This window comes from Rhipicephalus microplus, chromosome 3 (assembly GCF_043290135.1).
Source record: "Rhipicephalus microplus isolate Deutch F79 chromosome 3, USDA_Rmic, whole genome shotgun sequence".
NCBI lineage: Eukaryota > Metazoa > Arthropoda > Arachnida > Ixodida > Ixodidae > Rhipicephalus > Rhipicephalus microplus.
This window is the reverse complement of record NC_134702.1, coordinates 42,076,438-42,089,645: the sequence shown is the minus strand read 5'-3', so window position 1 is coordinate 42,089,645 and position 13,208 is coordinate 42,076,438. Positions and strand designations below refer to the sequence as shown.

At 46.8% G+C, this 13,208-nt stretch overlaps 1 protein-coding gene across 1 annotated transcript in view; it reads left to right on the top strand.

Moving 5' to 3' along the window:
- Positions 1 to 2,096: 2,096 nt before the first annotated feature.
- LOC119175915 (monocarboxylate transporter 14) overlaps positions 2,097 to 13,208 on the top strand; it is a 32,707-nt gene continuing 21,595 nt past the window's right edge. Inside the window, exon 1 of the mRNA XM_037426956.2 lies at positions 2,097 to 3,512. Coding sequence (XP_037282853.2) covers positions 3,293 to 3,512 — 220 coding nt within the window. The 5' untranslated portion in view covers positions 2,097 to 3,292. The remainder of the gene's footprint in view (positions 3,513 to 13,208) is intronic.

Genomic DNA, 13,208 nt, shown 5'->3' with positions numbered 1-13,208 from the left:
ACAATAGGAAGGCAGTCGCGCGGCGGCGCCTGCAGGTTGCCAATTTTGTAAACCCGGTCTTGGCATATCATGTTCAGAAAGATGATAGGCAAAAGGATAGTTCCAAGCACTGCAGGGCGAGAGGGACCCTCGACCACCGTATGAGAATGTGATAGCTCCCCGGGCGATAATGCAAATACAAATTCTAGATACGCCTGAGAAGCTCATGCTGCAGAGTGAAGGCCCTGCTTCCCAGCAAGAAGCCATCCGCCTGGCAGGAGAAGCCGCGAGGAGTCAAAACCTATTCGCCAGCTTCTAATCGTGGAGGTGCTGGCCCCAGTCACCTATATATGCCTGTGTGCCGGCGACGTGGAGTAAGGGGCCTCCTTATTTGTCGGGACCATAACGTTTTCATCAGGATATGCGTAACCGGCGAGACGCGCGCTGTCCCAGCTTTTCGCGCATGTGCAGCACGGCTCTTGTGCGTGCACGTGAAACCATTTTGGCTCGACCAGCGTAGCTAACTCTACAAAACTAACTCCTGTGACAGAGGCAACGAGCTAGCGCAGCTTGGTTACGTGGGCGGAGTTTTAAACGCCTCTTTTAAACGATAAAAGTGACCCTTGGTGTCGTCAGCGTCGATACGAGTGACGCAAAAAAATCGTCCTAGTGTAATGTATTTTCCCTTCTGTGACGTCACATGTCCATGTCATCACATGACATCGTCATTTGGTCAAAGGTGGGCCAATTCCAGAAATACTACGAAAATACGTATACTGCAGAAAGCTTCCAATGCCTCTGATCCCGAAGGTTTTACAAAACCACGTTGTGGTCAGAAAGGTTTCGGGGTGGGGAAGAGGAAGAGGGAGTCACTACAGGTGACTAAGAATCAATAGAAGTTGGCTTTCGCACTCCAGTGATTTTAACAAACTGCATAAATGACCTTGTGAGTTTTCCTTCTTTTTAGGCAGTGACCGACATACGAGACTCCAGGAACTACACCCAGCGCTGGACCTCCAACCTTCATCCGGACTTCTTCGACGTGCAACTCCTCTTTTGGTCGGCTTTGTTTGGGAGCCGCCTTCAGAAAGGCATAAACCAGATTAACTGGAGCGACAGACGGTGCGGCACCAAAGAAGACATTGATCATTTTCCGATGCTGTTGCCCTCGTTCTGCCCCTGAAAGAAGAACACTTTTTGATGCGTTGCGACGATCTGCCGCATATGCCGCTGAACTACTGTCCCCATCACTTGTGGGTTTTTTTTTCTTTTTTTTTGACGACTACGGGCATTAGTCAACGCATTTGACTGTAGTATAGTACCAACACCCACATAAGCTTTGTTGATCATTTCCTACCTTCATCTCCCTCTCGTCTCTCTACTCCCCTTTCCCATTCGCCCAGCGTACGGCGACCAATCGCACAGGTGTCTCGTTAACCTCCCTACCACCACTCTTTCGTTTTCTGCCTTCCATATCCAAAATAGTTTGCCCACGAACCAAATGTCGCGTCTTTTACTCGCCAGGCTGTGTTTTGGCACTGCTGTCCCGTTTGAAAAACTCCGGCGCACTGTTATAGGGTCTAGCACTCTACCAAAGACACCCTTGTTCCCTGCCAGATTTGTACCCGCCCGTTTTACGCCCTTGCACGGGCACTGAACGTCGCAACTGCGCAGATCTGAATCCCCGCCCAGCGTCGTTACTTCAATATTCGCCTCATGCATGCTCGGTTCGACCTTGACGGCTGTTACAACGCACACGACCCGATGTCGCGGCGTGATCATCCGAGTGAAGCCGCTTCTACAAGAAATAAATAAATAAATAATAAGACGCCTCGCAAAGGAGATGGCGAGTCGCAGCAACCGGTGGTAATGTGACGCCATGACGCCATCGCTAGCAACCGATCGTCGTCGCGCGCCGAGCGAACTTTGCATGAACGTGCAAAGTGTTTCACCGAGTGCTCGTGGAAGGACTTTAGTCGCGGGAACCACTGGCAGCCGCTTTCTCGCGATGTACCGGCAAGAAAAGCAGGAAAAGAAAGAGCCCCGGAAAAACTGGTTGCCCTCACCCCCCCTCTCAGATTTCTCTCTCTTTCTTCATATACATCTCTATCACGTGTACACGAAAGTCTGCGGGGAGAGTGAAGGGCTCCTGTTGCTTACACGTGAGAACGCACTTTAGCTGCCAGCTGGCGCGGCGACCGGTGGGATGTGAGCTCGGTGGGACGCATATCAAGTAAGGCGAACAGCAGTGGCTTCTGGCAGTGATCAGCTGAAACCCGACACGTGCTTGCTTGGATCCGTTAGCTTAGCAGGAAACCGGGTTGCGTGGGGGTGTTTGCGTGTGTAGCGCTCGGAAAAGACTGAACTTGACAAGGTGAACAATATGAAGATTGCAGCTCCTGGTGATTTAGAAGTGTGGTGTTTTCTCCCAAAACGACAGCCTATACCTGTTTCTCATGGTGATTGTCTATGAGATGACGCGCCGTGCAGCTGAGTTCTTCAAAGTAGTTAGACTCATCTGAAGGCGTACGAAGGTTTTGTGAAAACCCCGGAAGTGGCTTATTGACGAGGACGCACGCCATCGATAGCGCGTGACGGAAGTGCCGAGGAAGGGCTGAGTAATATACGGAATAGAAGAAAGCCTGTCACAAGGAAGTGCTTTGGCGAGGTGGTGATCCTGCAGACACGTGTTGTTTACATGCGGTAGAGGCTACAAGCGACGGTCGCACAAAATTTCGCATTATTAGGCTTTTTTCATATCACCTTCCTCGTTATCTCAAGAGTCCAAGCAGTAAAAGAGGTCGCAGGAGTGCCTTTGAATACAGTCAAGTCGACGCATAAGCATAGCTTCCCTGGCAAGCGCTCTACTCTGACAGCTCCGACTCTTTGAGATGCGGCCGATACCACGTCATATCTATGACCGATGCTGGGACACCTAAACACACTCAATGTTCTCATGATGTGCTTTGCCATCTCTAGGAATCACCATGGGTGATGTACTGTTTTTATAGCTTTGACAGTTACGTATTACTGTATGCTCTACGGCAGGAAGTTCAGGACATTTCGTGGCTAGGCAACGACACTACGGTGACATCGACCCTCTGGAAGCGTCGCGGATTCGACAGATGCTGAATGGACGAGGTGGAAGCACTGGAGACGTCATTTCCATTCTGAACCGAGCTTCTCCTTTGCTATGTGGCAACCTTGACCTTGTTGTGCGCGAAGATACGTCGCTGTAAGAAACTCCCGCGCATAGTCGGAGTCGGTGTATTTGCGTCAATCTAGAGCCCCGAGTTTCAAGACGAATGCCAAAATGAGGCATCGCGAATCCTCCTGGAACAGACGGCATCAAGGTCCCGATGGACCTTGGGCTTGGCTCGTGGCCTCGGCTGCGGCCTGGAATCTCTTCTGGCTCAGTCTAGTGCGTCGTTCCGGGGGTGTATTGTTTGTCGCCCTGGTGTCAACATTCGGCGAGAGCAGAGAGAGGACAAGTTGGGTCATCAGCCTCAACATGAGCCTCGCCATGCTCTTAGGTAAGTCGCAGGTATATCCAAGTTGCATGTACCGGAATGGCTAAATGTTTACAGGCCACGCTGCCATACGATTACACGAGATAGCGCTTAGGTAACGTTTGACCAAACTTGTACCTGTACTTCGACAATAATTATGGAATGTAGAACCTAACGAGGTACTTCGTACTTATTGTGATTTAACCGAACCGTGGTGGCCCAGAAGCTATCACATCGTAATGCTAAGCACGAGGGTGCGAGTTGAAATCCCGGGCACGTTTTAAAGGGAATGCAACGAAAAAAGGAACTAATTAAATTGTGTTCTAAGCTATTTATCAGTCCCTTATCACGGCGCGCTTCATATTCCCATCGCATTGTTGGAACGTATTTTAGGGGCGAAGCTCCTGAAGGCGTAGGTCTGTCCATCCCATGTATGTATGTGACCACATAGAGTTTCACCCTTGAAAACTGTCCACACCCACTATCGACCATAAAGCAAATACTGTTGAGAAGTAGCCAATATGAAATGCATGATGGTCGCGTACTTGTATCCAGGTGCGCGTTAAGGAACCACAGATTGTCCCACGGACTGTGTCCATCCTTTGTTTGTACGTGACTGCCTATATTTCCACCTTTGCAAACGGCCCCTACTTTGTCCTTGCAAACATCCCACTACGCCCCATCACCGATCCACCACTGCACCGACCATGAAGCCGTTATAATGAAGGGGGAACGTAAGCGAAGTATAGGTACCACTTACGATTAATAAAGTTTCTTGCATAAATATATACAGTGTTTGTAACGTCTTGAATGACGTATTGGGCGATATTCGCGGATGGTGGATGGTTTAGCGTGGAAACCCTACAGCGCTTCGCTCCACTCATCATCGTTCAGTCCATAGATATGCTGTGATTTTTTTTCTGTACCTTTATTCGAGTGTTTTCTGGCCTACTTGAACTTCTCGTTGGATGTATAAGGTTATTAGTATTGAGAAAGAGTAAAAAAAATTAGAACTAATGTTGTATTTCTTGGTTCCCTTGAACAAATGTGAGCGTTGATGAATTAGACTGAGAAATCAAAAGACGAGGGGACGAAGTCTGCACAACGCGAACTATTTGCAGGACAACGGATCATTAAAATTCAGGAGAGCCGTATGATGTGCAAGTTGGTACGCGGTTACGCTCGAAGAAAGCCAATCAAACATCAAAATGTCAGAAAAATTCGGAATCCCACGTACCTGGGAACCAACTTTATGCGAAACACGCGGACGGAAGGTGACGATGATGCATTTTTTATTGAGCGAAACGTCATGGAATGAGGCTAAATACGTGTACAAATATTGCACGCGGAGACATATGTTGAAGATAATATGTGTGTTGAAGAGTTGCAGATGTTTATATAACCAGTTTTTCACTTGCACAACCATGTCAGCTGAAAATGTGATTTAGCAACACCAGAAGCTGATATGAAGCACTGATGCGCGCGAAGATGCTGGCCTTTGGCACCGCTACATAAATCAATTTCAGCGCATGGCACCTCTCCCCAACTGACGTTAACCCGACGTGACGGCTGTATGAAAGGAGTACATATGTAACGTTTATAAAATTGAGTAGGCAGCACTGCAACCACTATTGACGTTTCACGAACATTAGCTTCTATTTGAAAAGTAGTTCCAGGACCTGGCGTAGCTCTGTGGTAGAATGCTTGACTGCCACGCAGAATGCTTGGGTTCGATTCCGGCTGGGACCCTGTAATTTATTATTTGCATTCGTCGGGTGGCCAATGCTGCCTATGTCAGGTTTTTCCTAACACTGACAATTATTCTATGCTTTCGTTCTGTCGACGCTACCGATATTGGGTATTGCTTAAAGCTCACGCGTTAAAACTGCCCGTCTGTGTTCTCGTCGTTCCTGGGTAGATACTAAGTGTCAATCACCTGTGGCACATACCTGCTCACCAGCGGCACATACCCGCCCATGAGTATGTGCCACTGTCTGGCGGGAGGTGTTTGACGACGTACGCGACGTGATGGTGACATTATTCATGTCTTGACCAGCGCGTCATTTTCGTCAAACCATCGTACCCTCCCATGCTAATTTTGGTTCACGCCAAGTTAAGGGTGTGACCATGAGAGAACCCAAGCGTTAGCGGCTAGATAGATAGATACGCTCAAAGTCCCCGAAGTTCGCTAAGAAACGCTTCGCAATATAAAAAAAAAAAAACAGAGGCAGCGACAGAAAGGTGACTGTGGCGCAGTGACAAAAAACACCCTTGTGCCAATGTCTCTGATTACGACTACCAGTTTCCCTTTATTTCGATGTATTAGTGACTTTCTTCAAGTGTAGAATAATTAGAAGGTATCATTAAACTAAGGAATTTATTGAATGAGAACGACTGAGCTCACAAAAGACCAGCACAATTAAAATACACTGGTATAATCACTTAAGCATGCTCTGAGCATGAAAAAGTTCGACAAATGAATGAATGAATGAAATACAAATTTAATTAGACGTATACTTGTCCACCCCTGTTAATGTTCGTCGGTTACTGCGGTGGTTTGGTAGCGCAGTGCAGTCAGTGGCCATGAAGAAGGATATGCTAAAAACGAGAGTCGATACTGGGGCTGCATTTCGTTCACGATTCGATGTGAACAGTGCTACATTAGGTGGGGCGAAACGGACGCGGACAAGGCCTTGACAAACAGTCGTGTTACCGTTCGTAGCCAGTATCAAAGTTGCATGCATATTGATTGCCACGTGTCTGGGGTTCTTTCTTATTACGCACCCGCATTGTAGCACTATACCTCTCTCCAGTTAGCAAATGACTTCGAAGAATGGGGTTAAGTGATCGATATCAGACATTTGCAGGTCCGAGCGGTGGTGCGCACGTGTACTGCATGATGGGAGGTAGACGCATAGCTTTATATCAAGGTCGGGTACAGAAGCTTTTCGTCCTGCTGTAGGAATTGAACGTTTTGGATATTTATTTGAAACTATATAATACTTGCCGGTTTCTCTGTCCTCGAAATTTGCTACCATGGTCAGTGATCAATTATCTTATCCGCTAATTGCTTGCGGCTGGCTGTTTTGTTAGGCAATTGACAGTTGCAAGGCTGCATAGCTTTACCTCAGTCGGAATGTTTGTATTCGAATGGGCATAATTACCGGATGTATTGCACTTTCTCAGATTGTTCTTAAGATTTCGATGTAACCACATGCGTGGCGTATTTATTCAAATACGTTATACGCACACATACGGGCTCCATAAGTTGAAAGTCACAAAGTAGCAAAAGAAACGTTTAAAAACAATTTTTAACTGCATACATCAGATTAAAAAAAAACAGCAGACCTGCGCGGAACGCACAGGGCAGTCACAAAGAATGCTCGAAGAGCGGCCTTTTAGAACCTTTCCTAAATACTAGTTGGGTAACTGCTACAAGCACGCTTGCACGGTAACCACTACGCCATAAACAATCACAATTTTCGCGTAGTAGGCCGCATTTATTATGCTTTCCTTCGTCAATTTGTGGAGCTAGCGTGGTAGTCGCTAAACACCTGCAAGAAATTTTGTGCCATTTGTTCATGCAGTGGCTGACGACGATGAGAAATGATGCCTGAAGTAGGTATACGTGCCACAGCTATTGCCTGAACAAGAACACGCTTTTGTAATAGGTTGGAGCATCGGACGACCCACTCGTTACGCAATTCGCATTGTGTGACGCCTGGTTGTACCTTATGTTCTAAGACGCTTTATTAAGAGCAAACCTCATAAACGCGAAAACGCACGCGACAGCGACGAGCGACGCTATGAGCGACGAAACAGGGCGTTCGCGCGACGTGTCGCGTGCTCGTTTTCGCGCGATCGCTCGGTTCTCCAGATTTGGAAACCGTTGCTCATTGCCCGGAAGTGCTGGGCTCAAGCAGCCAATAGCGAAAAACCGGAAAAGACAAACACTACATAGGTGCACGTGACCCTGCCCGAGTCATGTATGTGCAACAAGAAATAACGCAACGTTTACGCATATGCATATAAAAAAAGTGCTGCAAGGCATTCATAAACACTTTCCGTTCCGTCACACAACAATATATCTTATTTTTAAATTGCATACCGCTCAAAACCGTGTAGTGCACTACACGGTTTTGTTGGGGCGAGTAGACGGCCTCATGCCAGCAACAGTGAAGTTCGCTCGCCGAAGTCGTCGCGTGAATGAGGTTTGCCTGCGCTAGCGACTGATCGCGCGAAGATAATCTACGTGGCGTGGCTCGTCGCTGTCGCGTGCATTTTCGCGCTTATGAGGTACTCATATTAACGCGATTCGTTTCCCGATATCAAGCCTGCCTAAGGCGAGCTTGGAAACAAGTTCCAAGCACTGGCGTGTCTCAGTACAATGCTTGGATAGTACGCCGCAGATTGGAATTAATTCTGAGACCATTGCGTTTTTTATGCTTTATATTTAAAGATGTTTTTCTTAATTCCTGCGATACTGGTTCGGGACACCAGCGACAGCAGCGGCGGACAACTACGGCAGCGCGCGTGGCCCGTGTTCTGATCTCATAACAGATTTCGGTATAAAAGTACATCTGAAAGTAAGAAACACCAAGATGAAACATCGAAATCAACCCTAGGCACTTAACTCCTCCCAAAGGCAATTTAAAAAAGTGAATGAAAAATCCCAAGAACAGAAAACTGGCAGATCCCACAATGGGAATCGATGATATGCGAAGCACGAATGAGAAATGTTGACATGTCAATTTAAATTCAGCAGAACGTCATGATGTGGAGGTAAATGATGCCGTAGATGACTTCCGTGTCATGATTATCATGTTTGGATGTGTCGTTTACCTTCGTCATCCATTCACGTCACGCGATACCAAATTTAGTATATGTGGAGTTAGCGAAACGGCCTCGAGCATGCTATGAGCGTGGTATGTTGTCATGTTCTTACATGACACGAGTGCCAGGATTATCACGTTTGCACCAGTCATATATTTCGACATTCATTGACATCACGTAACACTAAATTTGGTGTATGTGGAGCTCGCAAAATGACCGCGAGCGCATCATGAAGGGCTCAATGTACTCCAACGTAGCGTTGACGCACGCGCACGCTGGGCACAGCGACGCTACGTTAGCAAAACCCGAACACTTATAGTCTGTCTGATGCCAGGCACTACCAGCGTCCGTCGGCGCGGCCTGACGGCAACAGGTGCGAAATACGACATGCTGCATTGCGCGCCGATGCATTGCCCAGACAACACGACATCTCCCTCTTTTAGTGACGGAGGGACGCCGGACGCGCTGAAACGCGCATGCGTCAAAGCAACGCAGCGTGGCGCGCGCCTGCGAGTACATGGCAGGACCGGCGTGATTCTTAAAGAGAAAATCTTACGTGATTCTTAAAGAGAAAAAAAAAATAAAAGTGAGCCCCCTAACTGTCTGCATCAGAGTGCGATACCTCAACAGTATCTCACAAAGAGTGTGGGTAAGGAGGGATCAATATGATATGATTAAAAAGTATATATAGAGAGAGGAAGGAGAAAGCGAGGCGCAGGGACAGCGAGCGACGGTAGTAAAGAGTAGATATGAAAGATGGACATGGTCGCAGGAGCCCGAGGACGGGGCACCACTCGGCGAGAGCTCGTGTCGGTGGCAGGAGATGGCGTAGGGGGAGCCCAGTCGGCCAGAGCTACGCTGCCGTCGGAGATCGCGGGGGCACAAGCGGTCGGCACGAAATCCAGCGAGCGAGTCCCATACGTCGACACCGTGATCGCTTATGTACAAGCGCAAGGCATATTTAGACACACACAAGTATAGCACTCGACGCCCCGAAAGGAGGACATTCAATTTAAGAGAGCATTCAATCGTTTTTGTTCAAGCGGTTGTTGTTCAATCGTTTTTGTTCAAACGTGCGTCATAGTAGAAAGGAAAATGATGTTGCACGGAAGGTGGACCTTCACACTGATCTACTCACCTTTGTTTCGCATAATACAGAAGGCAGCGTGCGGGAAAAGGCACAAGCAACTGAAGTGGCTTCCTTGAAAGTTCGGAAGACACTTTCAAAGTACAGGTACCACCCGTACCAAGCACGTAGCCAGGATGTTTAGGAGCGAAGCTTCTTAAAGCGGCAGCTGTTCTTCCCTCGTCGTAGTGCGTAACCAGTCTTACGTTTTCACCTGCAAGGTTGTGCCGGTGGGAGATTTTTTCTGTGCGTTGTTGAACGATAAAAAATTCTCAGCGTGCGCCTTAACTAAAAGCCGAATGCTCCTGCCTCTCATTCCCCATTTATTGGCATGTACATTGAGCACTATCTGACAAGAAAGGGTTGCTAGGTTATACTCGCTGGGCGTAACCTCTTTGGTTTTAGAAAGGTTTAGCGAGTGTTGGGCCACAGTGCCATAAATACAGTGAACCAGTATATCCATGAACTCGAGGTGGTTAAAGGTGGGAAGTAGACACGAAGCGCAAGCCGTAAGAAAGTGTGCGTGTGCCTCCTCTCGTTCAGTCCTTGGAATGTCCGCTGGATGGCGGTGCTTCTATATGAGGAATATATGATGAAAAGATGCGAGATGGTGGTACTCGCATCTTTTCGAATAGGTGGACGAACGGACACACAGACAGATGCATGGACGGACGCAAGGATGGCTGCACGGACGGATGGACGCATGGACGGACGCAGGGGGCGGGTGCATGGACGAATGCAGGGACGGACGCACGGATGGACGTGCGGACGCACGAACAGACGCATGCACGGACAGGTGGATGGACGCACAGACGGTCACACAGACGGACGCATGGACGGACGGATGCTTCACCCCACTCTCCATCATTTTCCCCGTGGACATGCAACCTTTTTTTTTAGTGAATGAGCTCAAGGTCTAATTGTTAGAAAGTGTTTTCATGCCCAATAGAGAGAAAATGGCCCGGGATTATAGAAGGTGTATATTTATTAGAAAAAAATGAGACCAAAGTGTAAGGCAGCACAAGAGGTGAATTAATCAAAATTTTGACACAGTAGATAAGACAGTGCGTGCACACCAGAAAGAATGTTTTCCTACCAAATAATCTAAGAATGCCCGTACAGAGTCAATTTTTAAACAAGGAACACACACATTTGGGAAAACAATTTTATTGGGCAGCAAAAAACTCAAACATGGATGCTTCCCCGACAGAAAAGGGGCAAAAGGTTCATATTCATTTTAGCAAGCAATTTGAAGAATGACATTGCCAATGGTTTTACCATAGAGTAAAGGTAAATGCAAAAAAAAAAAACGAACATGTAGCCTGGCCGAAGAGAGCAGCTCACACTACGACTTTCATGCGTCGCGGTTTCTCTACAGATACAGCGATAACTTCGTTGACAGTCACTTGTATACCACGAATGGATATTAGGTCCAGACCATTAAGCCGCTCCTCAGCCGTCCGGTTCCTAAAATACGTTTTCACTCTTGTCAGTATCGAGAGGCTGAACTCGGCAGCAGCTGTACTCACAGCGAGCGTTACCAGTGTCTTGAGAAGTGTGTAAATGTACGGGAAGAGGGCTTCGTAGCATTCAGCAAAAGCGTCCATCGCAAAGCGGGTATATTCGTCCTCTTGCATGGCTTGCCATTTAATTTTCCAAGTTTACCATTCACCTTTTGCTCTAAGGATATGAGCTATTGTCATATCTATCAGGTAAAAATTGAGGGTGAGCTGCACAGATTCGAAATCGCCTTTGGAGGCGCGCTTTGGCAATACAAATGGCAAACTTTGCCTGCCGTGTTTTGCAATGATTTACAAAGCGCCGTTTGAAGGAAGGTTTCAAGTAATCTATGTACTGAATGAACAAGGCTCGCCTGTAGTACTCTTCTGCAGAACCGCCACCTTAGTTTGCCCGGTATCTCTGTATTCCTACCACATGTGGAATCTCGCACTTCACCCCGAACTCCGCCTCTCTGTCTTGGCGTTGAGAAAATATTTTATGAAATGCTGCCTCCTCGTTAGTTCCCATCTCTTCCAGCTTAGTAAGCATCAAGTCAACCTGCTCCAAGGCGATGCTTATGTCAATATATGGGCTCTGCAGATACACAGACATGTGGCTCGTGACGCCTAAGAATGCCTCACTAACAGCGAGGCATATAAGAACAGATTCACTGATGGAGACAATGAGCAGCGGACGCTGTTGATTTGTCACGGAAGGTGTCTATGAACTCTTATAGTGAACTAACTATTTCGGAAAGCGCTTCTCAAAACAATGCAGCTGAATCGTGACGTTCCACCCATCATGTTTCCCGATATCGGTGCAGCAGTCTGAATGACATTGTAGACGCTTCTAGATTTTTTTGTTCTTAAGACTACTGTCCTTTTCGGTGGCACGCAAAAGTAAATGCACACTTTGATATCAGTCACCAATTGTTCTAAGAGCTTAGACGTAGTACTGGCATCACCGAGCATACAGACACATCGCTTAATGAACTCAAGAACGCCATCTCAGTCAGAAAGAAGTTGAATCCCCAAAACTCTTATTTCTTGAGCGACTCACAGAATGGTCGACCGTTCGTTGTTAAATATTATGTCCTGTAGTGCCTTCTTGTACAAAGTGTTTGTGGCATGGGCGCGCGCCGGGTTCTCCTTCAAGGAGGGGGCTAACTTTGCGCTCCACAGCCCACCTCACCCTTCAGTAACTACGGGGTGGTCACCCGCAACCCTTGCCCCACTGTGTTCATGTCTATGGTTTGAGGAAACGAGGAAACAGATTTAATCTATAATCTCATGAAATAAAATACCGAATTTGCGTAGCTACTTTGGCGACAGGGGCATACAGCATTAAAAAAAAAAACAGAGGTGGCATTTCCATGGGTGTTGGAAGGGGGTGTGTGTAAAAGGGGCACTTTACCCCCCCCCCCCCCCCCGCTCAACCTTCACCGCCACTTGCCCTCACTCGAGCTACATAAATGTTTTTCCCTCCCCCAGCCACGATGAAACACTACTCTCAATCAATCAATCAATCAATCAATCAATCAATCAATCAATGTTTCTTTATTAGCATCAGAAGTGTACATTGTGAGTAAGTATGCAGGAGAAGGTCCCAAGGTAGTAAACCGCAGGCGGGACCTCTTATGTTATTACAATGAAAAAGCTAAAATATGAATATCGAAAGAGCAAGTCACAGAACATTTTGAACTTTTTTTTCCCTACAAACAAAGCAAGATATCAAAACTTAACAAAATCCAGCAGTTATACGTTTAATAGAGACTTCTTCAATTTCCTCTTAAAAACATGAATGTGCATTAAGTCTTTCACATCATGTGACAAAGAATTCCATAATGAAATTGATGAAAAAACAATGCTCATTTTTCCACAATTAGTGCGAACTTTAGGTAATAACAGGTTATGGGCGACCGCGAATCTAGTATTATTGGAATTATCCAACAAGGTAATAGGAAAGATGTCGATAGTTAGGGTACGGTGGAAAATTTTGAAAAACAAAACACACACATTGTAAACGTACATTTGGGAGATCGGTAATACGTCAAGCTGGCGAAAAATCTCATGTGATGGCGCTTGACGTGAAGCAAAAGTTATGAGTCGAATTGCTTGTTTTTGCAATACCTTTAACGGCCAAATGTGCACCGAATATGAATTACCCCAAGATGTAATGCAATAACTGAGATGACTGTGTATGAATGCATAATACAATGCCTTGAGAGTTTTGATGTTAAAACACATTCGTGGCTTGACCAA